General features: G+C 42.5%; 1 protein-coding gene and 1 long non-coding RNA gene across 26 annotated transcripts in view; one reads left to right on the top strand and one right to left on the bottom strand.

The window, feature by feature from the left end:
* RALGPS1 (Ral GEF with PH domain and SH3 binding motif 1) overlaps positions 1–25638 on the bottom strand; it is a 400445-nt gene that overhangs the window by 16624 nt on the left and 358183 nt on the right. For 19 of the 24 annotated variants that reach the window (XM_073315016.2, XM_073315015.2, XM_078849159.1 and 16 more), the window contains 4 exons: positions 11174–11300; positions 10066–10217; positions 5758–5809; positions 2411–2491 (listed from right to left, as the gene is read on the bottom strand). In XM_073315016.2, the coding sequence (XP_073171117.2) occupies positions 2411–2491; positions 5758–5809; positions 10066–10217; positions 11174–11300 (412 nt within the window). Of the gene's footprint in view, positions 1–2397; positions 2492–5757; positions 5810–10065; positions 10218–11173; positions 11301–25638 lie in introns of all 24 variants that reach the window. The other 5 variants (XM_073315020.2, XM_073315022.2, XR_012155323.2 and 2 more) reach the window with 4 other exon arrangements.
* Positions 38–25137, top strand: LOC140899442 (uncharacterized). 2 transcript variants are annotated; one of them, XR_012155326.2, is made up of 6 exons: positions 38–381; positions 9056–9103; positions 11920–12053; positions 12874–18928; positions 22347–23818; positions 24573–25137. It is a non-coding gene; the product is annotated as an uncharacterized LOC140899442 (long non-coding RNA). The 2 variants fall into 2 exon arrangements; XR_012155325.2 differs by lacking the exon at positions 38–381 and having other exon boundaries at positions 8352–9103.

Genomic DNA, 25638 nt, shown 5'->3' with positions numbered 1-25638 from the left:
CAGCATGGGGAGGAGGTGACCAGCCCTCTGTGGAGAAAGAAGTGATTCGGTACTATTTAGAAAAGCTGGACGTGCACAAGTCCTTGGGGCCGGATGCGTTGCATCCGAGAGTGCTAAAGGAGTTGGCGGATGTGATTGCAGAGCCATTGGCCATTATCTTTGAAAACTCATGGCGATCGGGGGAAGTCCCGGACGACTGGAAAAAGGCTAATGTAGTCCCCATCTTTAAAAAAGGGAAGAAGGAGGATCCTGGGAACTACAGACCAGTCAGCCTCACCTCAGTCCCCGGAAAAATCATGGAGGAGGTCCCCAAGGAATCAATTCTGAAACACTTAGAGGAGAGGAAAGTGATCAGGAACAGTCAGCATGGATTCATCAAAGGCAAGTCATGCCTGACTAATCTAATTGCCTTCTATGACAAGATAACTGGTTCTGTGGATGAAGGGAAAGCAGTGGACATGTTGTTCCTTGACTTTAGCAAACCTTTTGACACGGTCTCCCACAGTATTCTTGCCAGCAAGTTAAAGAAGTATGGGCTGGATGAATGCACTATAAGGTGGCTGGAAAGTTGGCTAGATTGTCGGGCTCAACGGGTAGTAATCAATGGCTCCATGTCTAGTTGGCAGCCAGTATCAAGTGGAGTGCCCCAGGGGTTGGTCCTGGGGCCGGTTTTGTTCAGTATCTTCAGAAATGATCTGGAGGATGGTGTGGATTGTACCCTCAGCAAGTTTGCAGACGACACAAAACTGGGAGGAGTGGTAGATATGCTGGAGGGTAGGGATAGGATACAGAGGGACCTAGACAAATTGGAGGATTGGGCCAAAAGAAATCTGATGAGGTTCAACAAGGACAAGTGCAGAGTCCTGCACTTGGGACGGAAGAATCCCATGCACCGCTACAGACTAGGGACCGAATGGCTAGGCAGCAGTTCTGCAGAAAAGGACCTAGGGGTTACAGTGGACAAGAAGCTAGATATGAGTCAACAGTGTGCCCTTGTTGCCAAGAAGGCCAATGGCATTTTGGGATGTATAAGTACGGGCATTGCCAGAAGATCGAGGGACGTGATCGTTCCCCTCTATTCGACATTGGTGAGGCCTCATCTGGAGTACTGTGTCCAGTTTTGGGCCCCACACTACAAGAAGGATGTGGAAAAATTGGAGAGAGTCCAGCAGAGGGCAACAATAATGATTAGGGGACTGGAACACATGACTTATGAGGAGAGGCTGAGGAAACTGGGATTGTTTAGTCTACAGAAGAGAAGAATGAGGGGGGATTTGATAGCTGCTTTCAACTACCTGAAAGGTGGTTCCAAAGAGGATGGATCTAGACTATTTTCAGTGGTAGCAGATGACAGAACAAGGAGTAATGGTCTCAAGTTGCAGTGGGGGAGGTTTAGGTTGGATATTAGGAAAAACTTTTTCACTAGGTGGGTGGTGAAACCCTGGAATGCGTTACCTCGGGAGGTGGTGGAATCTCCTTCCTTAGAAGTTTTTAAGGTCAGGCTTAATTGGGGATCGGTCCTGCTTTGAGCAGGAGGTTGGACTAGATGACCCCCTAGGTCCCTTCCAATCCTGATATTCTATGATTTGGCTTCCTGAAAAGTCTAGGGCTTGATCCTACTTCCACTGAAGTAATAAATTTCATCTTTTTGTTATTTCTATTATTTTACCTGTTTCTTGTGCAAGTAGATGCAGCTGTGCATTCCACTTAGGTGTGTGTACGCCCAGTGCACTGGAACTGGAGAAAGTTGCTTAGCAGTTCCATAGACTGGACAGGAATCCAGTCTTACCTACCACATTGTATGATGCTTGTGAGGTATACTGGTGAATAAGATTTGTGGGAGGGTATGTTGATGCTGCTTTGCAGATGTTCCATATAGTTTACTGATGGCCTAAGCTAACACGACTTTGTTGTACAAAAATCAGTACAATGCACTATATTCTATCTGACTTAAACAGACAATATATGAAGAGTATTTCTAGTTTAATTCAGGAAATAAATTATACAGAACGAACAGGAAGCCATCCTTTAAACTTTCTTTGCATAGTTAATATATTTAAACCCCCAAATTAAGCAAGAAAACATCCAGCTTTCATGACAAACATGCTTATGCAATGTCATAGAAGCCCACACCAATCAGCTTCTGAAGCTTGGAAGCCAGATGTATTTACTGGTTGAATCTCTATCGAAATATTCTTCTCTCCTCTGGCTAAGCCCATACAGCTTATATTAGCTCAGGGGTCGTTTTGTGCAGAAATGGAAGGAAAAAAGAATCCCAGTGAGTTAGTTTGTTCACCCAGTGATACTTCTGGAGACAAGATGCATTTGGTTTACTTAAGGAAAATATAGAGTCTCAAATGAGAATTCATCACTGCATGCGGAGAGAAACAGACCCACCACCTAATTGTACCTGTAGACACAGCTTCGACTTCTGGGAGAATTCCGAATTGGTACTCGCCAGTTAGGCCCCAGCGTGGCATACAGCCGACCCCTGTTTGTAAATTTAAACATGAGTTCTTTTCTAATACCATAAATGCTATGGTGAACATCCATTCAAAACATATAAGGAATAAAGTAAGAGAGACATATGATACTAATCTCTAAGTAAGACTACAAGGCATCTGTATTTACTCAGAAATGGAAAAGATTTAATTTTCACGTTTGTAATAAAAACAAGTATTTTCGACATCTGTAAGAAGTGCAAAATGTTTTTATGGAATACTAATCTTTGTGAATGAACAAACATAGGGAAAGATCCAGGTTGAGGTTGAACACTGCACACAGCTTGCATTTGCTGGTAAAAAATAATTCACAATCTATGTGTTTGTGAATCTGTTTTCCATAGCTCAGAATGAAATATTTCCTTTTACTTGGATTTACTCTCCACTTTTATCTCTAACAAGGAAGGATTATTCTGAGTGTTCATTTTGGGAATAGATTATTTAGGAATTTGACCTTTGGATTCATATTCTTGCCATAATACGAAAACTGACATGAGGAATTCAGGAAACAAACAAAATAAACAAAACAGTTATAAAGATATTGCAAAAAGAATAACAAATTAGGGTTTTTTGAAATGCCATTTTCTCCCCATTGGGCCCTGAACTTAGGATTTGCCCATAAATGCTATATAATGGGTTTCATTATTTCAATGATATACATATGATATGCTGATAACAGGCACAACACCAAAGCAGTTCCTATCACAGGACATTTTCCTAAGTGACTTCCAGGGCTCTACTAATTCTTCCCAGAGCAGGGTTGCCCTCTTACAGGATTTTTATTCCCTGCATGCCTTTCTGGAACTGACCCTTTAAGTATGGCACAACCAAGTAGCTGTAGCCCGGAAGGGGCCGTTTGGCAAGTGGTTTCCCTATCTTCTGTTAACTATCTGATGTGTTTTCCCTAGATTTTTGTTTCTTATTGAGATAGAGATAGCACATCCTTAAGTCTATTATCAAGGAAAGGAATTAAGTGTATGCTCTATTTTTAATGTGTATTTAGGAAGCTTTAGTCCTATAAGGACTGACGTGATAAAGTATAGCAGTTCTAAACTTAGTCCGTGGGTGTTTGTGGCTATAATGAATGGTCTTTAACAGATCATGCACTGCATTGTATGTGGATTGCTGATGCATACCCTGGAAAAAAAACAAAAGCTACCGTACCTGCCCAGACCCCACTGTTTAATCTATGTTTGTACCAATACAAGTTCAAAAGGGATACCGCTGTGTGAGGTGCCCAATAATCAGGGCCTGGAGTATCAAGCTGACGATTCAACATGTTTAAGATTTAAAATAAACCAATGTTTGGATTGTAAAGCAGGTTTTCTCAGACATATGGATTCACCTTAGATTTATTTCCCCACAGAAAGGAGTCATGCTGTAAACAGAAGCACATGTAACTCTACAGAAAATAATTCCCTCTGACAGCAAATAAGAGTAAATATCCCTTTTCAGTATAAAAATATACAGGTATAGGTTTCATCAGTAGTTTACAGAAAAGCTCACATACTAAGGTCCAAATTCCTCAGCAACTGCCTGCCATCTAGAGTCACAAAACCAGTCTGATGTGGGAATCTGAGTGGGTGCCTTAAACATAGCTTTTTATACTTCTGAAAACTGATGTGGTCTTAGTATTATACATATTTAGTTGCATTGGATTTATTGGAGCATTGTTTAGACATGGGGATTCAGGAACCTGTACACACTCTGGCATTATTTGGCCTGGCACATAAACATATAGAATTTGGCACTAGTCTCTTTTTATTTATGGTAAAGTTTATTGATAATACTATTTTTAAAGCTTTTAATCCAGCAAGTCCTGCAAACTATAAGCAATCTCTCCATTGACCCCCAAAGATATGAGGACAAAGCAGATGCTCTGCTGCTCCTTCCTGAAACACTGTTTTATTCAGATAGTTCACATGAAGTGGAGTGGGAGGGCAGAAGAGGAAAAGAATAAAGCAGAGTTTCTGATTAATCAGTTTACACATTAGTAACACATACAGCCAGCATGAGCTCCATTTGTAACATTTCCCATCCTCATCATGATCAAAAGGAATCATAAGAATGAGACCTCAGAATTGGAATGTGTGATGAGGGTTGTGAAAAGCCTTTTTATGGATTTACACTATTCAGATAATTCAATGTACTGTATTTTGGTCAGTTGGGCAGTTTGCCTAAAGCTATAGATTTCACAGATTTCAAAGTTAGAAGAACAGCCGTGTTAGTCTGTATTCGCAAAAAATAAATTGGTTAGTCTCTAAGCTGCCACAAGTCCTCCTTTTCTTTTTTTGTGAAAGTTAGAAGAGACCACTGTGACCATCTAGTTTTACCTCCCATATCACACAGACTAGAGAATTTCACCAAATGGTTCCTGCAACAAGTCCAATAACATCTCCTTCTGTTAGAGCATAGTGTTTTAAAATGATATTCAAACCTGATTTAAAGACTCCAGGTAATGGAGAAGCCCCCATATGCATCAACTAAGTTGTTCCAATGATTAATTGCCCTCACAGTGTCAAAAATTTGCACTTTTTCCAGTTTGAATTTGCCTAGCTTCACCTTCCAGCCATTGGATCTCCTTCTGCTTTTCTCTGCTAAATTAAAGACCCTTCAACAGCATGGTCCACACAAACCTAAGTTTGATAACAACATAGTAATCAAATTACAATTATAATTAGAAGTTCAGATTCTGCCACTGAAGGGGGGTTCCAAAGAGGATGGCTCTAGACTGTTCTCAGTGGTTGCCTATGACAGAACAAGGAGTAATGGTCTCAAGTTGCAATGGGGGAGATTTAGGTTGGATATTAGGAAAAACTTTTTCACTACGAGGGTGGTGAAGCACTGGAATGAGTTACCTAGGGAGGTGGTAGAATCTCCTTCCTTAGAAGTTTTTAAGGTCAGGCTTGACAAAGCCCTGGCTGGGATGATTTAATTGGGGATCGGTCCCGCTTTGAGCAGGGTGTTGGACTAGATAACCTCCTGAGGTCCCTTCCAAACCTGATATTCTATGATTCTATGAAATCCAAAATACATATTTTTATGATGCATTTCTTCAAAATGTTTGTCATTTCTCTTCCTAAGAATTAGTTACCAATGATTTGAGAAGGATCTCCTGATTCAGAATTTTTCCTGTTACTGGAATATCCCTATTTTGGCAATTGTAACAGTTTCTTAGCCCCTAAAAACAATTAGCCCCTTAGTTATTTTATGTGGTATTGAGTGAGGAAAATGAAGACACTGAGTTATAACTCACCTTTCAAGCCCTGAAGACAGCTCCTCACTAAATTCTGAACTTTCACTACTTCCTAGAAAAGGAAGAATATAGATAAGTGAAAAGCTCAAGGAAAATTAAAATGGCAAGAACCTGGAATCACTAGGAGAATTTTGACACAGTACTATGGAAACTGATCACTGAAGCTAGGTCTGAAAGTTCCAATCTTTAGAGATCAGGATAAAATCTGACTTCAGAAATAGATTACATGCTCCTTCCTGTCACTGTGTAGTTCTGCTGAATGGGTGGTTGCTGCTGCTGTAATTTTAAATATACATAGTTTAAATGTGTCCTTTCGTTTTAATTTCATGCTGCTGCTATTCCTACAGAACTTCAATACTGCAGGAAGACAGAATAAAGTCAGGTCTGTAGAGTGACCTTGGATTATTTCTACCCCAATATTTTAAAATTAAAATAAAGCTATTAGAGATGACAGTCACTGTCTTTTTATCAAGCAACAGAATTTGTAACATGGAGAACACATTAGTCCTGTGTCACTGTTTGGAGCCATGTGATATTAGCTTGATGCCATTTACATCAATGGTCCCTGTCCACTTCATGTCACTCATACCTTATCATTGACCCTGGCATAGCCATCTGACTGAAATGTAGCCTCAGCTGTGCAGAAACAGATTTTGCTGTAATCTGTCAATGACTGATCTGCTAATGCTGAGTATAAAGCAGAGTGGGCTCTCTCTCAATCCTGCATTTACCTCTTGGTTAAGAGGAATCCAGAAGTTTAGTGAAAATCCCACGTTCTTCTTGGTCAAAAGTACTTCTAGCCTGTCCATCTCCTTTCTACTATAGGGATAGGCTAAATCACATAAGGAAGTGCCTGTGGGATCCACAGGTCTTAGGTCTGCAGTTCCCCAGACAGCCTTTGCATTCTGGCTGCCACCTGGTACCCTGCTTGTAGCTAGGGGCTGAGAGACTAATGGAACCCTGGTCCCATCAGAGGTACCACCCACGGGTGTCCTGACTGGCAGGCTCATGCTCACTGATTGATTCAGCTGCACTATTTAAACCAAAAGGAGGCCCAAGAAGTGGACTCTGCAACAGGGTGAATTCCTGGTTGGCTGCTACATCAGACCCTGCCTTCTCACCTGACTACTAAGCCCTGCTTTTCTGACTTGTCCCTGGATCCTGCTTCATTGTCCTGTTCCTGATCCCTGCCCCTGGCATCTGACTCTAGCCCTGGCTCTGACCCCTGGCTCAAGACTCCTGACTCGATTTGCAACTCTGACTCAGATTCCTGGTCCGACCTCTTATTCTGGCTCCAACCCCTAGCTTGACTCCTGATTCCTGCTCCGATCTCTGGCTTGATTCCTGATTATGGTTCCAGCTTTAGGCTTGACTCCGGCTATGACCACTAGGTCTGACTACTCAAGCCTGGTTGTGATACTGACTTTCTGTTGACTACCGTGCAGATTCTTAGTACTGTTTGAAACATGACTACATTAACATGCACTAGAGAACTTTTACTGCATGCCAGCAAGGTCCTCATGGGCCAGTTAGTTTGTGACACACTAGTGCGCAGTAGAATTTACACCCTTCTGGAGTGGACTAATGCAGTGTAGATAAGCCCACAGTCATGCTTTTATGACCATAACACCCTGCTGCCACCAGCATCCTTCTTCTGTAGAATCCTAATGAAGTAGTTGATGTCTCACACAGACCAGAGTTACTTGCCCTATGTTACTCCTGGGGGAATTCTGCACTACTGTGCGTGTGCAGAACTCATGTCCCCCGCAGATTTCTTTGCTTCCCCACAGAAAAATGACTTTCTGACAGGGAAGCAAAGGAAGCTGCAAGAGCAGTCACACACCACTCCCTAGCAGCGCAGGTACAACATTTCAGGCACCCAGAGCAGCCGGCAGAGAGATCAATCACCATGGGGCTAGGGACACCCCAGCCAGTGGCTCCTACCCTGAGCCAGGATCAGCTGCTAGTCCTGGCTGGGCTGGAGGCAGGAGAGGATGGGACCTTCCTCTTCCCCTGCAAAGAGTGGCTGGGGCTGTGTCAGACCCACCCCCAGAAACCTCCCCCAGCTGCAGAAAGCTCAGCATCCTCCCCTGCTGCCTGCCCCCATCACTCCTCAGCTGTGGCAGGAGGGGTCACTGTACAGGGAGCTGCTCCCACATCCACCCAACCTCTGTACATCTGGACCTCCCATACCCAGATACCCCTGCAAGCCTCACCCAGTATATCCAGAACCCCCCTATCCCTCCATATCTGAACCCCACCCCACTGAACCTTAACCCTTGCATCTGGAGCCCTCCTGCAGCCAGACCCCCCCACCTCCAGACCCCCACCCCTTCACCCAGACCGCCTCCCACTGAGTGCACTCAAACCCCCACCCTGATGCAGCACCCCCTGCACCACCCTGAGCCCCCACATCTAGACCCCCACACCACTGACCACAAACTAGCTGCACCAGACCTCACCCCATCAAGCCCACTCCCTCAGCACCCAGACTCCCCCACTGAGCCCCCCACACCCAGACCCCTCTGCTGAGCCCCAACAACCTTCACCTGGAAACCCCTGCAGAGTCCCATTGCCCCTGTACCTGGAACCCCCCAACAAGCCCCTGTGCATCCAGATCTCCCCACACCTAGACCCCCCACTGAGCTGCCTGCACCCAGATTGTCCCACACAAAATCCTCTCACCCCACACCTGGATCCCACCACACTGAGCCCCCCACACTTGGATCTTGACTGGTTAAGCCTGCCCACACCTGGTGTGCCTGGCACAGAGGGGCAGGGCCCCAGGGTGTTTTTGGGACAGGCCCAGGCCTTGTGCTGTGTCAGGGTTGGGTGCAGCCTCACCGCTGAGTCTGTGTCCTGGGTGTGGGGGGGCCGTAGGGTGATCTTCCTCCTCTGTGCACCTAGTGGCCTGTGCTCCCCACTGTCATGCTGGAGCCTCTGCATTTATTTAGTGACAAATAAAACTTGTAGAATTTTGCAGAATTTTAAAATATTGTGCACAGAATTTTTAATTGTTTTGGTGCAGAATGCCCTCAGGAGTATTGCTATGTGATGTGCTAGCAGTTGCTAGTAAGACAGCAAGAGTAAGGTAAATTTAATTTTGATGATTCAGCCTCTGGCTGAAACAATGTAGATTTCCTATTTGATTTAATCACAAGGCATCTTGGCATGTTAGTCTGGGAAGGAAACTGTCAGCCTTAACTTTAAGGCCAATTTGCTTTTGCAAGCAGCACAACAGTGACATTTTCATGAGGAATACACCAGTGAATGACACAGTTAATCTTTTTTGTTTCAGCTTTCTTTTACAACAAACCAGAACTGGGACAAAGGTCAGAAGGATCACGTGAGTAGCTTAAATGACCCTATTGCACAGTCCTGTCTTTAGAATGGACATTTGTTTCAGATTAATTTCCTCAAAACTGCAAAGATTGAAAACCTCAATTTTTCCTATCTTGAATAAGTTGTTTTGATTTTCTTCCATATAGACTTGAGCTACAGTAAACCAGTAAAAGACTAGAAAAGGTTTTATGGCTCTAATTATTGACAGTAAGCTTCTTTAAACAGTTCCTATCCTTAAAAGCATAATGACAGGTTTCAGAGTAACAGCCGTGTTAGTCTGTATTCGCAAAAAGAAAAGGAGGACTTGTAGCACCTTAGAGACTAACCCATTTATTTGAGCATGAGCTTTCGTGAGCTCTGTAGCTCACGCTCAAATAAATGGGTTAGTCTCTAAGGTGCCACAAGTCCTCCTTTTCTTCTTAAAAGCATAGTGCACTAATGCTCTTCTTTCTTTTTACTGTGGTTTGCTCAGGTTACTCTGCTTCCTATCTGCTCCTGGCAATGCCTTCATTATAGGACAAACCCCAGGCCAACCTCACTTTACACTAATACAGGTTAAAAACATGGGTCTTGTGCAAAAATAGCTCTTACACTTATTCTCATTTCATTAGGGAGCTATTTGGTGGTAAAAAGTGCTGGTTTGACATCCCATTTATGTACAGCATGGACATTGGCAGAACTTCCCCCAGACCCTTTCTATCTTGTTCTAGCAAGACAATCTCTAGCGGGGGGAGAATAAATCTGTGTGGATGAGTTGAGCTAAGCTGCACAAAAACTGAGTGGGTTCACAAGGCCTCGGGGCAGCTGAGAGGTGGTTCCAATGTACTTCCTCCCAAAAAAGTGACCAGTCTTTGTTTGTTTAGAAGCTAAACAATCTTTCTGCTTCTGTAGTTATAGGTGCCATTGCATATTTCCAAGCAGCAGAGACAGACAAGCAGAGAATTCAGCGAGCCATAGAGTTCTTACCTATGGAAATTCCATTGGTGAAAACTGAGTTTAGAGTGTGGTTTCTGACAGGACTGTGGGATTCTAGGACACTGTCATCCAGCAGGTGGCGTGGCTTCTCTGTTGGAAACGTTGCACTTTTACTTTCAACTACACTGAACTGACACATCATACTGGAAAGTTGGGAAAGAAAAAAAATTCAAAAGCTCTTATGTAATCTGATAACATCCATTCATCCCTGTTTTTTTCCCACTCAGCCTTTGCCTCACCATACAATGATCATAACTGTCAATAAGTTTTTTAATGGCAAGCAGTTAAATGGGACTTCTCACATTTTCCTACTGCTCATACATATGCTGCATTTAAACCTAATCAGGCTTTGGATTTAGTAGTGTGTATAGTTAACAATTGTTATATTTGTGCAGATGGGAATTTATTACTTTTAATTTATTTGCTCTGACTCCTCACTGTATAGAGGCTGTGTAATCTAGTGGTAAGAAGCATAGATAGGAGACTGCATACTACACAGATAATTCACTGCTGAATGATCCTCAGTTAACCTTATCAACAGACACTGTGTGATACTGGACAAGTCACATGAGCTCTCTGCCACAGTCCATCCTCTTGTAAAACTGGGTAGATGTAGAAAGGAGATGCTGTCACTGATCTGAGTTTTCCTCAATAAATGGTGAAGAGGGAGTCTCTCTCTAACCCATACAATTCAGCTAATACAGTACAGAAAGGCCACAACTTTTCAGAACAATAGTGCGTGCCAAGGAGATTGTAACGTTCCTTGGATGGATCACTGAGATGTTAAAAATCTGTTATGCACATCAGTGCCATTCTTATACTATCCACTTTGATTTGTGTGAATGTCTGAAGTGAGTATTGCCAACTATTCCTGGCACTAGCAGGAAGCATGGTTTCAGTCAAAACAGAAAAGTGTTAAGACATCTTTCTGGAAAATCCTGAAGCACACAAACTAATGCCTGAATCACTCCTATAGGACTAGAAATGGGAGAGGGGCATAAGAGGAAAACTGACTGAAATATCTAAGAACTTTCAACTGCTGGATTAATCCCTAATGATGCTTGAACTGACAGAAGCTGAGACAGTGTGGAGCACCCACTTGTTTCCCAGGCTGTTACTCTTCCTGTGTCTTGGTACAGGAGGGGTTGGGAGGCTGGCTGCCACTGAGGCATCAGGACAAGTTGGTCTCCTGCTGAACCTCACAGTTGCTGACACCTCTGATGGACCTAAAAGTAGAAATAAATTAATGCTGAACTGATGCAAAAAACAGAAATTTCAGGGGCTGGTTTTGGTTATTTCCTGTGTTTGAGAGGGCTCAGAAATCCAGCAGAGATTTTCAGAAATAAGGTCTGATGATTAAACAGCCACTACTTAAACTGAATTGTTACAGATCTCAAAAGGCAGCTGCATTTATGAAATAGTGTCTCTTGCCTACTGGGTTACACCATCTGTTTTTATAAAGGATCCGTCCAATTAAAGCAAAATGGAAATAGAAGTCATCCTCAAAACATTCCTGCACATATTGTTAATGATGGACTCCCACAAAAAGTCTTGGCCACTTACAACTGTTGGATTTGCCAACACATAACTTGCACAGCCATAAAGTCAGTTTGTGCTTCAAGGGTAAGCAGTCATGTCTAACAAAACATATGTTCTGAATTTGGTTCGAAACCCATCCAGCTGTAAACAGTTTGCTCATATTGACTCATAGCATGAATATCTGAGAGAAAGCGGGGACTTTTCACGTAGCTTACAGCCAGACAGATGTGTTATTTCTCAATTATCTATGATCTTTGGGAATTTAGGAAAGTCTCACTGAAAATTATCCTCCTTCTCATTTCCCAGATTTTATCAGGGTCCATAGTCACCATGCAAGGCTGCTCTCATCCCTCCTCCTGAATGCTGTTTGCAAGAGGCTTGCATGATCTTGACCAGGAAGCAGAGAACAACACAGTTAGCAATTTCTTATGTCTTTGGAGGTAGGTTACTGCACTTGAGGCTGTTCTTTGTTTCACAGTAAACAGTTCTATTTCACTTTTAAACTGTTTAGTTGTGACTTTACCACTGGTGACAGACTCCAGAGGGATGGCCTTGGAAGAGGCTGCTCACATGGTCCCCAGTTCAGGTACAGCTCAGGCAGCAGTAGTGCAAGCTTCCCCAGTATTCTACAGAGAACACTTCTTGAGGGTTTGAGAAGAGCTTAGCATCTGTGGCCTCTCTGCTGAAAATGCCCCTAGGGGACCAACTGCGATGGAAATTTTGTGATATGAAAAGCCATGTCTAACTGACCAAACGTCCCCCTCTCCTCATCCCAAGTTTAAAGCTGAGATATCTTTTTGGTTTGGACATATATGTGCTGGAAATAGATAGGTGCCATCAGCACCCATATAGAGGAGCTTTGGTTTAAAATGTTCCTAAATTGAGGCAGAAGAACATTCCACTTCATAATGTAAGAGTTGGGTTTGGAGAAAGGCTAATATCAGGAACAGCTGGGCATCTGCCACACAGGCCAAACACCATGAACAGGACAGGCATAGAATTTGTTCCACAACAGTTTCTCCTGCTTTGGCCTGAGAGCTCATGGCACAGACCGCAGTGAGTCAAAGAGCAGTTGCTTCCTCAAGAAAGAACAGTGCATCCATTAATAAGAGGGAGCTGCTAACTGGAAAAGAGTTGATATTATAAAATAGATCCAGGACTTTTTACTGTCCAGTCGTCAGCCTGGAGTTTTACTTATTTAGGCGAAACAGATAGACCTTGGTGAAAGATTATTTACACTGTAATTTCTCCATATTGTAGGCTCAAAGATGCTACCATGAGCTGTGCCATCAGTAGGAGCAAATTACAGTGGCTTCTCAGTGTCAGCAATGGGAAAACTAACTGTTCAGCTTCCCAGGAGCACCTTTTATCCTACTTTTTAGTTGGACAAAGAAAGTGCATAGGGACAAACCAATATTGTGGAAGGAGAGAGATGACATTGGTCCTTATAACCAAAAGAGAGGAAATAAACACTTTAAACGTATCATTTACTGCATCATCATTTGGTGGGTACACACAAAGAGAGAATTTATTTGCTTTTGTCTTTCACCTTTTTTCCCAATGCTCATCTGAATGTGTTCTCTGTTGCATTTGTCCTTGCTACAACTTTTTTATCACATGAATGAAAATACATGACACTTACCAAATTGGAGCTTCTGTACAGGTAAGATGAAATAACAGTTATACTCTGCATTTATAGAATTTAGTACATACGTGGAAGAACAGAATCCGATGCTTACAAACACGATGAAGCAGTACAAATAGGTAAGTAAACATTTTTACCAAGAAAAGGACCACAAGGAAAGGACTTCTTCAGGCATAGCTATTCTTTCTATGTATAACAAAGAACTTGCTGGTCACAGAGTAAGCAAACTAAATGTAATGGAACAGTACATTTTTTTAATGGAACCTTGAAATAATGGTGGCCACCCTCTGAAAAGATCTGGACAAGACGGAAATGATTAAAATCAGCACTGTTAGTTGTCACAAAGTATAACCAAAGTTTCTATTTCACTCAACCTCTGGCAGATAAAATAAGGGGTTTTAACTTTGGTCAAGGAAATCCCTCCCTCAGCATACATTCTATTACAAAGTGCATATATGATAGTTCATTGCAATTCATAGCTGTTTAACATGAAGATGAATTCAACTTCCATTCTGGAGATCTAGATATTTTGTTTCCTGACCAAAAAAGATTTAGTTGTTGCTATAGTGTAGTTTCCAATTTAGCAATGCGAGTCACATGATAAAAAGTCATTTACACACAGTTGCTATACAATAGGATCTCAAAATATAATTAAAAATTTTCTAAAACTCCACAGTTCTGAGGGTCTAAGTTCTTTGTAACTTTTCTTTGTTTTCTAATGTGAAAAGTCAGTTAGCTCAAAGCAATTAAATGTCTTAAAATCTGTAGCAATCCACTGCACAAAAAAAAAAAAACCCAAAAACTTTCCCTCAGAAAATGAACAGCAAGGGAAAATTCTGTCCTGAAATAGTCATAAATAAGTCACTGTGAAGTTGATCAAAGTTGTGCACAAATAGAGCCACATTGTGCTTGAGATAAGTGTTTTAAATAACTTATAGGTTCAAGTGCTATGCCAATCAAAATGAGGAGAAAGAAATTACATATCACATTAAATATATTTCATTAAGAGTTTCTTCTGTAGAGTCACACTCTTGGAAATAGTACCCTCTTAAGGCAGCAGAGGGTGCAATTCACAAGATTGTGAATAAATAGAAGCCCTTGAACAAAAATATTAAGATTTAAAGTTGCAATGATTATAATTAAGGCTATGATTTAGTCATGGATATTTTTTGGACAGGTAATGGGCAATAAACAAAAATTCTTGGCCCCATGACCGGTCCATGACTTATACTATAAATACCCCGGACTAAATTGTGGGGCGGGGTTCTGCTGGGCGTGAGTGCACTGGGGGGCAGCCCGGGCCAACAGCATCAGCTGCCCAGGGTCCGCTGAGCAGCAGCTGCTCCGGCCACCGGGGGACCACCAGCAGCGGCTGCTCCGGCCACCCTGGGGCTGCCTGAGCAGAGGCTAGGAAAACTGGCTCTGTGGCTACTCCAGCAGCAGCCAGTGTGGCTGGCTGCAGGGCTGCCCAAGTGGCTGGCTGCAGAGCTGCTCCAGCAGCATCAGGTGTGGCTGTCCCTGGGGCCACCTGAGCAGCACCTGAGGCCCTGAAGTCAGCCACACTGGCCACTGCAGAAGTCACGGAGGTTGCAAAAAGTCACAGAATCCGTGACTTCTGCAGTAGACAGGGAACCCTAATTATAATTCCTTTTAAGGAGACTAAAAGAGCTTTCAGATCGAGCAGATATTAAGACACCAAAACACTAAAAACTAAACCTGGTTAAAAAAAATGGTGAAACCCCTCTTAATATATGCAAGAGGACTGGATAACTCAGATTGGGGATAGGTTATGGAGCCTTTCACCTCTAAAGTATTTGTTCCAATCAGGCTCATGTTGAGAGAATAACTGGCTTGTGGGGGAGGGTGAAAGCAGAAGGGGGATATGGGGCCTTTCACCTTAGGGCACCAGTTCAAATCTGACCATCTGGTAGTGACTGACAGTCGTTACTATTTCATCAGTCTTGTGAAATGAGGTTATTGTCTAATTCCAGTTCCTGATGAACCAGTCCATATCACAACTGATCTCCCTAATGGTAGTATCTGTTGTGAGACTACTGAATGAACAGGAGACAGGTTATCCTGAGCGGTAAGATAGGGTGGGGAGGCTTGCATGGCTGCTGCCGGTGCTGTAACTATTCGATGGATGAATAGTTCCCAGCACTAAACTCAGTCAAACTTAAAAGAAAGTAATGCATATTTTATCAAACTGTCCAGGATGCTGAGCAGAGACAGAACCCAGAAAATGCTGTTTCGTCTCCCTACAGGAAATTCCTGCTCTTCTTTTACCATGGGATTGACACCTTGTTAGTAGATTATTTATAGTCTCTAATGGAGGGAGGCGGGTCAGTAGAAGTGATTCATTTTAAATGAAACCCAAAAACTATTGCTTTTTGTGTTTGCTGTAACTAATAAGGGTTGGAACACTATAAGACACAGGCTCATATTGGCATGTTTCTTCCTTTATACAGCATGGCTAGAAAGGCAACATCTGAGAATCCAATGCACATATTGATGTGCCTTCTGGTATTTTATTCTATTTGCATGCAGAAAAAAATTGAAAACTTCCAAATAAAATTCATAGAAGTCCTGTTATTAATTTCTGCAGTCATTCACAATGTACAGACTCAATGTAATTAAAGCTACAAAGCCAAGATAAGGTAAATTAACTATCAAACAATAGTATGCATTCCCTGTCTGAATATGAATTTTTCTCTTATTTATTATTTAGAAGTAATGCTTTGGGAGACGCTTTCTCCAAACATTAGTGGACCCTGTTACATTCCATTATTTACATAAATAATTTAAGGATGATCAATTAGAAATATCCAGTGAAAGTAATACTGCAGGCCCTGCTTTATTGCCTGCTACAAAAAACTTCTGTAATGAAGATGATTAGGAATATCTGTCATACCTAATATGGATGCTGTCACTGTACTCTAATCCCTCAAATGTTCAGTCAACTGGAGCTCATTTCAGGATTCCTATACCTGTATCAAGTATCTGGGTTTCTACTTGTAACTGAATATAGTTAGCATCTAGTAATTTGATCCATCTTTGTCAATCATTCTGATCTTTACAGACCATAGTTGTCACTGCAATGAAACTGTCTGGCGCTTTTTAGTATACTGGTAAAAGCTACTTATACAGTACAAGCATTTAGGTTAGAAAGTAATGATGGATTGGGAACTTGTTTCTGAGCAGCCTCTTCATTTGATTTGCTTCTTTTTCAATAAATTATTAGAAATAATTCTTGAAAGGAGAATGGAACGTGTTATCAATAAATATAAAATTGCTACTAATGTTCATTAAATTTAGCATTGAACTTGTAAACAACTATCCTTAGTTTTTATCCATAAATGGCTAGGACCTCCATTTAATATCCTATTTTACAGATGACCCCTCCAGCAGCATAGTACACCCTAGAATAATGCTGGAGCACTGAGGTCAGTATTGACTTGGAAGAAAAGATATTCCCTACTGAATCACCAATATCAATTTCTGCAGAATCTGGATTTTTCTTGGATTTTTCTATGGGAATAATGCCCAGGCCTAACTTGGTTTACCTATGTGAGATCAGATGAAATACCAGATTACCGGAAGTTGCATGCCCAGTTATAGAGATTATGGCATCTGCTTCTCCAGTTTTTGACTGCACATTGTAGGGTTCTCTTAGGAAGTGGAGAATATTTTGTTCCAATTACACTGTTAAGTGATGTCTGGGTTTTAGCTGTAGGGTGGCTATTAAAATCAATGAGAGTCATATGTTGTAATAATTGGGCCTACCTATTTACCCAAATTATAAACTCAACGGAAAAGAGTAAGTGAAAGTTCTGAAGATGTCACAATAACTTATAACAACAAATGTTAATGGGAAAAGGTATGAAAAGGAGACAAAGACTAAATTAGTGTAAAGAAAAAGGCCTAATCAATGAGTGTGCTGATATTGTGCTTAGTAAAAACGGTAAATGTGGAACTGAAAATTAATGTGGAAACTGGTGCGTCAGACATTAGGCCTAACCTGGTGGACAAAACAAATGAGGGGACAGGCTATTCCACCCACCATTCTTTTTGTGGGTCCTTAAAGAAGGGGACTCTGGAGGGAAAATAGAGAAGAGCAAAGGGAGGCTAGTGGAGTGAGTGTCAGGATCCTGGCTGCTACTCCCATTGTTTGTTGGGACCCTGAGCCTTCGTCATCCTGATGCTGAGAGATGTCCTGACTGAACTGGGCTAGAGTGGGGGATCCACATGACATTGCCACCCCTGCCATCTCCAACTGAATCCCAAAGTCCATCTGTGATTAAATGGGATTGCACTTTAACAATAGCAGCAATAACAGCTCCAGCGCATACTAACTACATTTTTCTCTTTTACCCCAAAGGATAGTTATGATTTCTTTAATACCGTCTTAGAAATTGTCAAACAAGGGGTTTTTTCCTTCTAAAACTCTCTCCAGCTAAAGGGAACAAGAAATGTTTATCATAGGTTTTCGAGGTGGATACTGGATTAAAGTTTATTTTTTAAATTATCTCTTACTAGCGAGGATGAAAGACAGCATCTTGCTTGTTCTATGTATGCTTATTATAATACTGACACAGAGAGCAAAATGTAGCTAGTAGCAATGTAACTGGCGTACGGTGGTAATTTTAAACATTTTAACATAATAGGGAACATGCACGAGGCCACCACATATTCAAAAATACAGTTACAGAATAAAATGCATCAGCTCTAAATTGATTCCAAATACAGATTAGTGATGAAACACACATACCAACAAACAAACAAAAAACTGAAGGAATTAGTTTACCAAGACATTTCTGACCGTCAGGTTTTCCCACTGCCCATTTAGGCCAAAATGTTAAAAAAAAAGCTCATAAGACTTTTATGGAATACAGTTAAAACTTGAACCTAATTTAAACCCAATTCAAATCCATATCTTAAGATGCCCTTTTTGACTCAGTTCCAGAAATCAAAGCACCCAGCATTTATTTTATCCAGTACTGTAGTTACACAGTACTTTGTAACTGGAGGAAAATTTCCCCAGGAAAGGTCTGCAACCATGGATCCTTGAATTATACAGTTAAATCTCATCAGCACTGTATCAATCAACAAAGCGTGGTCTTGTGAATAAAAGTCCAGATCAATGCAGAGCCCAGAAGCTGCACGCATTCACTGCACATGTAGATCAGCTCTACATAAATGCATAATGCATCTTTCTCTCCTTAGACCACTGATAAAAGCAGCTAAAAAAAACCCATATCCACTGTATGACAGCATACCCATACAAAGACACTTTTGAATCTTAATTCCATGAAAGCAAAACCAATTTTTCACTGGAAGACTCAAAGCCACTTTCTGCCAGTGAAGACTAAACTGCTGCTGAATTCCAGCTTTCCCATTTCAGCTGTTGGTGTTAGTGCTATTTTAAAAAATTGCAATTATATTTTTATAATGTGGAAAATATATTTTTTTACTCTTTTCCCCCCCAAGGATGAAATATTTGTATTAGCTCCAACTTCCAAAAAATGTCGAGCCGACACAAGGCCTGTGACAGTTAATGAAAGTTACAAGAGAATGAAAACAGCTGGTTATAATGGTGATAATGCTCGTGCAACCTATAGTGCTCCAGCTATAAGAATGCCTGCACACTGGAGTAAGCTGTCAGACTTGTATGTGAGTATTAAGAGTCTCAGTGCCCTAATGCTGACCATGAGGAGTGAATCATTCTTCAGTGGAGCACTCAAGGATTTGGCTGCACAACTCTTATTAATAGTAAAGAGGGGCTTAAGTTACCCTTTGAAAACAGAGCCCATTGGCCCAACTCTTATTTTCATACATGTGGGTGGGTGTTCTTGACAGTGAATTTTGCAACACAGCTGCTGATTTTGCATATGCGCAATCAGAGATGAATGCCTATGAATAGAGCCCTGCATGGATACAAAATATGTATCTGCGTCTGATCCATGATCCACAAACATGGTCTGTGGATCTCTGCATCCAGATGCAGATATCCCTGGATATAAAGTGGATATTCACAGATTTGCAGGGCTCTCTCTCTCCATTATTATTATTTATCTGTACTGCAGTAGTGCATAAGAGTTCCAACCCCATTGTGCTAGGCATTGTAGAAACACATCATAAAGAGATATTTTCCACCAGAAAGCATCAAGGTGCTTTTTTGAAACTGACGACATGAAAAATCTGTTGCTCAACATTACCCCCAGCAAGAGACTTCCCTGTAAAAAGAATAAAGCTCATATAATTTATTAGGTTTTATTTCAGAGTGTAGACCACTATCCCAGACCCTGCTTGGTGTGTTGCAAATGCCTAGCCTTGTTGCTCAACAGTGAAGTTCCAGTCTCTAAATTCAGTTGAGATCAAGTGATTTTTGGTGCTTTTTTCCATTAAATGAGATCATCTGCTACTGAAAAGTCTCCTATTTATTCTCCTTGGCCCCTACCCTAGTGCATACTGTTACCATGATTGCTATTCTATCATTATGGCTTTCAGGGAGACAAAGCACTTTTAGCAGGATTTTCCAGTTACCTGGCATGGAGAAAGGCAAATTTGGTTTTCATTATTTCTCAACATCATTGTCAAGACTATGCTGACATGTACAAGAAAATAATGTATAAAACTATCAAAACATTATTAAAAAAAACTGTTTACATTGGGTAACTTGAGAAACGCAGAAGAATGTGATGAGTGCTGTTTAGAGAACTATGGCAAGAGCATTTGGAAAACTTTACCACATATCTTTAATATCCCAGAGGATTATACTGTTTTTTCCTTTGCATAATTTTTCCATGAATAATCTTCCAAATGTTATAAATGAATGTCGCTTTTACAACCTTTTATTAAAACACAGGAACACATATGGTCTCTAGAGTAAAAAAAAAGTTATAGTCCATTAATTTTCTTCTTAAAAATATCAACAAATAAACTAGTAGAAAATATACAGAGAGGAGCATGAAAGGTGAGCTATTCACCATAGGCTAGGATAATAGAAAGAATACCAGAGACTTTTCAAGAAGAAAATTCTCAACTTTCATGCTCCTCTCTGTATATTTTCTACTAATTTATTTGTTGATTTTTATTTTAAGAGAAAATTAATGAACTATGACTTTTTTTTACTCTAGAGACCATATGTGTTCACATATGTGTGTGTAAGAAATAAAACTGATATTCACTAACTCTATTTGCTAAAACTTACTGTTGACATTCAAAGCCACAGGGGCTTACAGTCACACCTTCTGACTGCAGTGCAGACATACCCTTATAGTGTGACGGGGAGTTTAGTCTCCATTGACCATTCAGCTCTGGCCTCCCTTCTGAAACTGCCAAGAAGGGACCACCTCGTGCCAATTTTGTGATGTGATAACATATGGGGATTTGTCAAAGTTAACATAATATATGTCAAATAAAATATAAAAAGGACCCTAAAGAAGTCTGTCAGGCATCAGTGCCTCAGACTAGTATAATAGGTGAGCTTCCCTCACAATATGTCATCATAAAGGTAATGGCTGTAGCCTCAGAGTTTACTTCAATAGATTTTGACAATTACTCAATCATTTTCTGTACCTGTCTTCTAGTGGGCTAAGTACATTTACCTTACTGATGCTTCCCCCAACAGCTATGAGAGCACAGCTGGCAGAAAGCTGTTAAGTTAAAAGGAAATATATTGTCCATGCTTGAGTAAAACTTTCTTTAAAAAAAAATTCTTCCAGGTGGACACTATGACTCAACTGAGGCAAAACATGGTGGTAAAATCTCTTGCCCTCTGGGTGTAGTATGCTTTCATAAAGTATCCCGGAGATTAGGCTCTATGAATTAAAATAAAAGTTGGAAATCAATTAGGACACTGAAGAGAACTGTTTATGTTGAGAAGTGAATCCCACATAATAAAATGGTGAAAAGTTGTTGTTCTCTTCTTGATGGCTGTATCAGCTCTAATTGCTTTTACAAAATCTTGTTTTCAATTTTGTTTTGGGAAGCTTTGGTTCTGCACAGATTTTTTTTTAAAGCCAATTCTTGGTAGCAAACTTACTGATTGATAAAAATGTCTTAAATTCCACACATTTCCTCATTGATATCAATCACTTTCAAAAAAGGGTTCTGAAGATTTGCATGGAACAGAGCACTCCATGGCAGGCTTATGAGACCACGTTTCACACAAGTGTAACATTTTCTTCCTGGGCTGTAAACTTCTGGGAGGAAAAAAAAAAAAAAAAGGTAGATCTTATCCTAGAAGCTCAGCCAATACCACTTTAACAACAGCACCAGGAAAGTAGCCACCTAAACCATGAGGCAGCAATTGAGGGGTTGCAGGAGGATTAGACAACTCTCATTTCTACAAAATGACTGGCTGTTAAAGCACTCAGCACAAACTATTTATTGGTTACTGAGGCAACCATTAAAACAAACAGCAAAACTAAATGTCAGACTCCGTGTTTACATGGAAAATTATGCTTTCCTTTGAATCTAAAATACTGGAAATGCCATACAGATTACATCACCAGTGTAGTACATCTACTGCCAAACGGTTACAAATGTGCAAACATCCTGGTGTCTCTGCCTTTCCAGCTGTATGGTTTTTTGAATGTTTTGTTTTTTTAACTCTTAAGTGTCACCTGCTCTAGGGCTAAAAAAATAATGCATTAAAACAACAAGTTACTTAAATTCTTCAGCCACTTCCAGGGCTGACCATATTGGGCTGAATTCTATCCCCAGTTACAGCTGTGCAAATAAAATGGTTACCCACTTTTTTCGTAACCATTGTTCTTCGAGATGTGTTGCTCATGTCCATTCCGTTCTAGGTGTGTGTGCGCGGTCATCTGAGATTTTTGCCTTAGCAGTATCCGTAGGACCAGCTGTGGCGTCCCCTTGAGTGCCATGCTCATGTGTTGGTATATCAGGTGCCACCAGCCCTAAACCCTCTCAGTTTCTTCTTGCCGACAACTCCGACAGAGGGGAAAGAGGGTGAGTAATGGAATAGACATTGAGCACCACATCTCGAAGAACAATCATTACAACAAAGGTGGATAACTGGTTTTTCTTCTGCAAGTGACTGCTCATGTCGATTCCATTCTAGGTGACGCACAAGCAGTATCAATGGAGATGGGTTCAGAGTGCGTGGTCTTGCAGTTTGCAGCACTGCTCTGCCAAAGCCAGCATCGTCTTGAGCTTTCTGGGTAAGCGCATAATGAGACATGAACATGTGGACAGACGACCAGGTAGGGGCTCTACAGATCTCTTGGACTGGTACCTGTGCCAGAAAGGCCGCTGATGACGCTTGTGCCCTAGTCAAGTGTGTCGTCATGATTGCCGGCGGAGGCACTTTGGCCAGCTCAGAGCAGTAGCAGATGCAGACTGTGATCCAGGACGAAATCCTCTGAGCAGACACCGGGCAACCTTTCATTCTGTCTGCCACCACTACACACAACTGCGTTGGCTTATGGAACGGCCTTGTTCTATCTATATAGAATGCCAGCACCCTCCTGACATCCAAGATGTGTAGCCTGCACTCCTCATCTGATGCATGAAGCTTTGGAAAGAAGATGGACAAGTATATATCCTGGCTAATATGAAACTGGGAAATGACCTTGGGCAGAAATGATGGGTGCGGTCGCAGAAGGAACTTATCCTTGTAGAAGACTGTATAGGGCGGCTCCGAAATAAGCGCCCTGATCGCAGACACCCTGCAGGCTGACATAATCGCAACCGGGAATGAAACTTTCCAGGCTAGAAATAGGAGAGAGCAGAAAGCCAGAGACTCAAATGGAGACCCCCCATGAACGTCAACAACACGAGATTCAGGTCCCAGGAGGGACAGTTTCCTGGACATGTGGGTAGAGATGCTCCAGACTTTTCAAAAACTGTGCCATCATGTTGTGAGCAAAGATTGACCTGCCTTGGAATGGAGGATGGAAAGCCCATATAGTGACCAGGTGGACCTTGATTGATGACAGGGACAAACCTTGGAGTTTGAGGTGCAGCAGGTAATCCAGAATCTCCTGAAGCATGGCCCAGCACATGAATCTTTTCCATTTAGCCAGGTAAGTCACTCTGGTGGAGGGTTTCCTGCTACCCAGCAAGACCTTCTGGACAAGGGCCGAGCATGCCCATTTGTCTGTGCTTAGCCATGCAGTAGCCAAGCCATCAAATGCAGCACTGCCAGGTTGGGATGCAAAAGGCTGCCATGGCTCTGTGATCCGGCCAGAGGGGCAGCTGCAGCGGGGTGGCTACCGAAAGGCTTGGCAATGTGCCGAACCAGTGCAAAAGAGGCCACGAAGGGGCTATTAGGATAACTTTTGCCCTATCTTGCCTGATCTTCACAAGGACTCTGTGAATCAGCAGCACTGGCAGGAAGGCATACATCAGTCCCCCTGACCATGGAATGAGAAAGGCATCTAACAGGGAGCCCTTGTCCATTCCCCAGATCAAACAAAACACGTGGCACTTTCTGTTCTGCCTGGATGCAAACAGGTCCACCTGGGGAGTCCCCCACCTCTGGAAGATTATGCCGACCATCTCTGGATGGAGCGACCACTCATGGTGAGAGAAGTAAGTCCTGCTGAGGTGATCCGCCACGACTTTCCTGGTTCCAGGCAGTTGCATGGCTATCAGATGAATGGCATACACCCTGGCCAATGAGAGGCCAAAGGGCAGCACTGTGAATTAAAAATGGTGCCTGCCCACTATGAAATGGAGGATGTGTCTGTGACCTGGGAATATACAAATATGAAATAAGTGTGCTTTAAGTTGAGGGTGGTGTACTAGTCTCCTGGATCCAGGGAGGGGATGACAAAGGCCAGGGAGACCATGCGAAACTTCAACTTTTTGGAGAGACTTGTTGAGGCAACACAGGTCCAGGATGGGTCTGAGGCCCCCTTTCAGAATTAGGGAGTAGTGGGAATAGAACCCTTTTCCTTTCATGTTCTGAGGGATCTCCTCCACTGCCCCTAGGTGCAGGAGGTTCTCGACCTCTTGAATGAGGAGTTGATCATGAGAAGTGTTCCTGAAGAGGAACAGGAAAGAGCGGGGGAGGGAGGGAGGGGCGGTCGAAAATTGCAGGATATAGCCCCGAGATACTATGTCCAGCACCCAGCAGTCCGAAGTGACCCGCAACCAGACCGAGTGGTAGGGATGAAGACAGTTGAGGAAAGGACAGGGAATTGACTGGGGCATTGCTTTCAGGTGCACCTTCAAAATGAGCACTTCTGGCCCCCGGGATGCTTCGCCAGGCCAGGCTGCATGGGTGAGTGGGAGGAGGAAGGGTGGTGACGACTAAAACTTGTGTATCTGTCCCTTCTCCTAGCAGACCCCTGACGAGGCTGCCAAGGCCTTGGTGGCGGGGGCAGCCGGAAATGCTTCTGTGCAGACTGCAGCATATGCATGCCCAGCGAGTGAAGGGTGTCCCGAGTGTCCTTCAACCCATGCAACCTCATATCCATTTGTTTGGAGAAGAGACCATTCCCATTGAATGGGAGATCTGGATCTTGAATGGGAGGAATGGATCGAGATCTGCATCTCTTGGAAAAGGCCAGTGGTCTGAAGCCAGGAGATGCGTCTCATAACCACCGCCGCTGCAACCACCTTAGCCGCTGAGTCCCATGCCACCTGAAGGAAGCATCTAGCCGCTGCGGTGCCTTCCTCCACCAGGGTGCCAAATTCTTGGGCCAAAACCTGCAGGAGGGACTCCTTGAACTTATGGAGGGAGAATCATGAATTAAAATTGTACCTGCCCAAAAGGGCCTGATGGTTCGCCATCTGGAATTGTAGGCTGGCAGTGCAATAAATTTATCTCCCAAAAAGGTCCAATCTTTTCGCCTCTTTATTTTGGGGAGTTGAGCTGGTGTGCCTCACTTGTCTTTTTTGTTGGCCGCAGAGACAACCAGCAAGTCCGGAGGTGGGTGGGTATAAAGGTACTCGAACCCTTTGGCTGGGACAAAGTACTTCTTTCTGGTCCTTTTGGAGGTGGGAAGGATGGAAGACAAGGTTTTCCAGAGGGTCTTGGCAATTTTGAGGACCCTGTCATGCACTTGTAGTGAAACATGGGCTGGGATAGAGGCTGAGAGGACACTGAACAAGGTCTCCACCTACTTGGCCATCTCCTCCACCTCTAGGCCCAAGCTCTCAGCCACTCATCGAAGCAGGGCCTGGTGTTCTTTAAAGTTGTCAGGTGGGCTGGCTCTTGAGGGTCCCGTAACCATCTCATCCAGGGATGAAGATGACGACTGTATCACCGGAGGAGGTGCATGCGGGAGGGAGGTTTAAAGGTGGGTGTGGTCTCCCCTACCCCTACCTCCAAGCATGACGCCAATCAGGCCACTGTGCTGGTCACTGGCTGTGCTGCCAAGGAAGTGTCATCGATCTTGATGCGG

This window comes from Lepidochelys kempii, chromosome 16 (assembly GCF_965140285.1).
Source record: "Lepidochelys kempii isolate rLepKem1 chromosome 16, rLepKem1.hap1, whole genome shotgun sequence".
NCBI classification, from domain to species: domain Eukaryota; kingdom Metazoa; phylum Chordata; order Testudines; family Cheloniidae; genus Lepidochelys; species Lepidochelys kempii.
This window is presented reverse-complemented; position numbering and strand designations above follow the sequence as displayed.